This window comes from Meleagris gallopavo, chromosome 4, assembly GCF_000146605.3.
Source record: "Meleagris gallopavo isolate NT-WF06-2002-E0010 breed Aviagen turkey brand Nicholas breeding stock chromosome 4, Turkey_5.1, whole genome shotgun sequence".
Classification (NCBI taxonomy): Eukaryota; Metazoa; Chordata; class Aves; order Galliformes; family Phasianidae; genus Meleagris; species Meleagris gallopavo.
Genome location: NC_015014.2, coordinates 63283210 through 63287965, shown reverse-complemented (window position 1 = coordinate 63287965; position 4756 = coordinate 63283210). Strand labels below are relative to the sequence as shown.

The window sequence follows — 4756 nt, the reverse complement described above, 5'->3', positions numbered from 1 at the left end:
ACCTTCTTCAGCACCACAAACTCATTCTCAGCAGCAGTGCGCCTGTTGATCTCTTCCTCATACCTGTGGAAGAGGACAAGCCAGATGTGTCTCCTGCATGGCTCATCAAGTAGTGGTGGTACCTCCTCTTTCCTCCACAGAACCCCTCTCCCACTCCTGGAGAGCTCCCACGGGCAGACAATAGAGACCTGCATGCTGCCCCAGCTCTCCTGCCTTGCTGCTCACTGCATCTCTGCACTTACTTGGTTTTGTACTCCTCCACGTATTGGCGCATGTTCTGCAGCTCGGATTCCAGCTCTCCCCGCTGTCCCAACAGAGACTCCAACCTCCTCCTTAGGCCCTGGATGTAATTCTCAAAGATGACATCCAGGTTCTTCCTGGGTCCCGAGGGCCCTTGCTGCTGCAGGAGCTCCCACTTGGTGGAGAGAACCTTGTTCTGCTGCTCCAGGAAGCGCACCTGAAAGCCCACAGGGGGTTGTGTGAGACTTTCACCTTGGGATGCTGTGAGGCATCACTCCCCTCAAATCTCCTAATTCTTTTGAAGGCTAAGGGAATAATTTCTCAAATGACCAACAGAACCATGACTTCTAAAGCCTCTTTTCTAAGAGAATGTTTCCTCCCTTCTTTCTCCTCTTTTCCTTCAATTATACATTAATTTGACTTCTCTTCTGCCTCATTTTTTCTCTTTTGTTGAATACCTATAAGAATATGTAGATTCCAGGTTAACAGACTACTCCTTTTTCCAACTGCAAATTTTATCAAGTATTAATTTGCTGAAGTATTAGATCTTTTATGTTTTACATTCTAGTGAATGAACTCTCATGTTCCTCTATATGGGAGAACATTCATCTTAGAAAAAATATGAGGAATTTCCAGTTCATGTTCTCCCATTGCAGAGAACTCGAAGAACATTGATCTGTATGTGAAGCTAATTAAGGAACTGCCAATTATTAATTGAAATTTCATTCCTACACTTCTTGTTCATTGAGAAGAAAGAGGACTGACTTGAAGAACTGCTCAGGATAACTGAGTACCCTGTGATCACTTTGGCCTGTCTCCTCAGAGAAAGATAGAGATGGAAAGTAAGAAAGGATCTGGATAAAACAGAATTAGAGAAAGGCCTTTGATCTCCCTGCAGAAGCAAAATGTTCACATTTCTCTAGGAGGACTCAATGAAAAGAACAATGCTTGCTTTCCAGACCTTCCAACCTGGAGCTGAGAAGCATACTTCCCTCTTCCCAGCCCAGAAGAGTTCCCCAGAGTCCCCTTTCCCAGAGAGATGTAGTTTCAGCATCTCACCTTGTCAATGAAGGAGGCAAACTGGTTGTTAAGGGTCTTGATCTGCTCCTTCTCCTGGCACTTCACTTGTTGGATCTGAGGGTCAATGTCAACATGGACCGGCCGCAGGAGGGTTGGGTCAACCTGCACCGGTTGGATGCCTCCAGGGAACCCAGGGCCACCTCTCACAGGGCCACCAAAGCTGCCTACTCCTCCACCAATTACACCTCCTCCAATGCTGCCAAATCCTCCTCCATAGCCTCCACCAAGGCCAACAATTCTACATCCGTATCCTCCGCCATAAGAGCCACCCATGGAAATCCTTCCGCTGCCACCCATGTTATGGAGGCTCCTGCTGCTGAAACCTCCACAGCGTCCGCCGCCTCCAGTTCCCCGGGATGTGGAGAATGAGCTGTAGCTGATCCTGCTCCTGCCACCACTTCCTCCAAAGCCACCGCCGATGGCAGAGCAAGAGCTGTAGCCCCTTCTGCTGCCACCTCCAAAGCTTCTGCAGACAGACTGCCGGGACATGGCTGCTTCTTCCAAGAGGAGATGAGCAGAGTAGGAAGACCAACGGAGCTGTGCTGCTGGGGATGGATGCGGAGAGAAGTGTGCACAGTCTTCTCTGGCTCCACGGCTCCAGGCATTCCCTTTTATCTGTTTCTAGAGGTGGGCTGGGTCTACATGGGTGTGAAAAGGAAACAAATTTACTGTCTTCATCAGCTTGGTGCGGTTAACAGATTTTTGCCAAATTGTTGACTCCACCCAGAAATACGCTTTGCGATGCAGAAGAGAATAAAAGAGCAAGAGCATTGGAATAGGACTCAGTGAGTAAGTGGACTCTCATATCTTTGTGTCATCTGGAAAAATATGTTTTACAGCGATGCAGTCATGTTCTTCCCTCCTCCCACCTTTCTATCTGTTCTTAACAATTTCCCGGTTTATCTTGATTCGGATCTTTTACATTAAGGTTCAGTGTCAGACAAACATTTTGGTGGAAATCAGCAAGAGTGAGGCTTTCACAATTCCCCCAAGCACACCCCGAATCTCCTACTTATGTGGAAAACTGCTGATGGTTTTTCAAGAAGCAGTTTCGTGGTGTAAAGCAAGAATACCACACATTAACATTTGACAACGGTCAGCATTTCTTTATTATCCAGAAAGGAGGTGCTTAGTTCTGCTCCAAAGAGCAGGCTTATCCCCATCGCTGGGGATGGGAGTGCCTTCTCCAGGGGAAAACTCCCGGAGAACATTTCTTCCAGCACCTGAGGTAGCTGAGTACCAAGACACCAAGAACCTGAGCAGAAGGAAGAAGAGAATGGGGATGACCAAGCTTCTCCTGTTTGCTTTTCTGATGGACACAAGGACTGCTGAACCCGGAGAGAAATGGAAGGACCCTTCCAATGCTGTAAGTGGTAATGATGACCGAAGAAAGAAATACAGCAGAAAAATACAGGCAGGGAAAACCACAACTTGAGAAAGTAGCATTTTTTATTTAAATTGGCAGACGAAGGATCAGGCTGAGGTTATCATATCTGATCATTCCTAAAGGAGGGGCAACAAGGCGTTTGAAGAAGCTCGGATGCTTTCAGAAGTAGAGTTACGGTATCTCAGTGTATATGGTGCATGTTTTAAGAGCTACAGCAAAGACATGTAAGAACACGTGAATCTTAGTAGGAAGACTAAATTTACTTTAGAGAAATGTATTTTTCAGACACAAGCAGCTGCTTCAAAGTATCTGGCTCTGAAATAGGAAATTCATCTGATAGATATCGTGCTGATGCCTTCTGGGTATCATTTTAGTCATGAGTATAATCCTTAAGAGAAACAAAATTCCTAATGCTTAACTCCAAAAAAAATCAATAGATGACAAAGGAAATACATTATGCAGCATTTCAGTCATCCAAGAATACAGTATATATGAGTTTCCAATGTGGAATAAATATCTTATGTTTGAACTTTCAGGATCTCTCATAAGACTCGGGCAATAAAGTGCTCTTTGAGAATAACACAGGTACCAGCCTTCAGCCACAGGCGCTTCAAAGACTTGGGAAAATCAGCCCACTGAGCAGCTACAGGAATCAGAGATGTAAATGCCTTTGAACGTCACTGGCCTTTGAACGTCACCACTGGGGGAGGCAGGGTGCTAGGCACCAATCTCTTCACACAACGGGACATGGGAGAGTGGGGAATGTCACACCCAAGGGACTCAAGCAATGTTGGCCAAGGCGTCTCCAGGCATCTGCAGCTCACCCAGTGCCACAGGCTGCAGCTGGAGAATGGGCACCATTCCAGCACTGAGTCAGGGACACTTTGCCTTCCAAGAGAATGGTCTTCTTCCTTGGCTGGCATCCCCAGGAAAGATAAGGACAATCCCAGAGAAATGAAGGAGAGCTTGGGTTTTGTTGGAAAAAAGCAGGTTGTAATCTGCTCACGGCCTCCCTCCACACTGCCAAATACCACTGGGAGATGCTTTTCTCGGGAGGCAGCACCTGAGGAGCTGCTTGTAACATCCCACACGGCAGCTCCACAACTGGGAGAAATGTGCTCACTCAGCCAAATGCCTGGGTGCTGACCACGCTCAGCTCATCCAGATAAGACGCCCAGATTGAGTCACTCTGACGTCTCCAGACAAGATGGGAAGATTATAGCAGAGCTGGAGTCGCATCAGCCTCCTCCAGGTGAAACTCGATAGGCAGCCTGGGCTCCAGCAATCCCTTCAGATCTCTTACACAAGGAGCCGTGCACAGCACAATTGTCCACACAAAGCAAAGCCCAGACTTGGCTGAGAAGCTGATGCTGAGCCCAGCTGCAGACCTCACCAAGCGGCAGCTTTGGGTCCCGCACAGCCGGCAGGTCCTGGCACGAAGCTCTGGAGGCAGCACGGGCAGAGATGCCACCAGGAATCCTCACTCTGAGGAATGAGTGAGACTGAAAAGAAACAGAGCTAAAATTAGGCACCAAAGCCGCTGACTCTTCATCAAGCCAAACCCAAAGCACTCTTGGCAAAGGCCCAGCTGCTTTGAGGCATTGCTTTCCCACCCTCTTATTCTGGGGACAAACAGAGCTGTGTTCCCCAACTCCCGCGCTGCTGCCAGGGATGAGCAGGCCTCTCCCAAGACCCCATAGCCCTTTTCCATGGCCTGGAGTTGGTCTTATCAGAGGGCTGCACCTCCTGACCCACTGTGGGGACACAGCAGCTCCCAGCAAGTAGCTTTGGGACTCCCACACCACTACCGAGAGCGGTTTCTGTCTCTTTGATCTCTGCTTGCGATGCAGGAGCTGAAGCTCAGCTCAGATCAAACACATCAGCATTCTGCCCACCTTGCTCCCCATGCCCTCCAGCCAGACCCAAGCTCTCCCACTCACTCTCACTACAAAGCAAACACACCGAGAGACTGGTCCAACTTCTCAGACATCCCACTGGGATGAGATGCCCGTGGGTCAGGATGGACCGTCCCTCTCCAGTCTCTCATCT

General features: G+C 48.5%; 1 protein-coding gene across 1 annotated transcript in view; it reads right to left on the bottom strand.

Moving 5' to 3' along the window:
• LOC116216608 (keratin, type II cytoskeletal 3-like) overlaps positions 1–1886 on the bottom strand; it is a 3497-nt gene extending 1611 nt beyond the window's left edge. Inside the window, exons 1-3 of the mRNA XM_031553295.1 lie at positions 1300–1886; positions 243–457; positions 3–63 (exon numbers count right to left, since the gene is read on the bottom strand). Coding sequence (XP_031409155.1) covers positions 3–63; positions 243–457; positions 1300–1809 — 786 coding nt within the window. The 5' untranslated portion in view covers positions 1810–1886. The remainder of the gene's footprint in view (positions 1–2; positions 64–242; positions 458–1299) is intronic.
• Positions 1887–4756: the final 2870 nt, after the last annotated feature.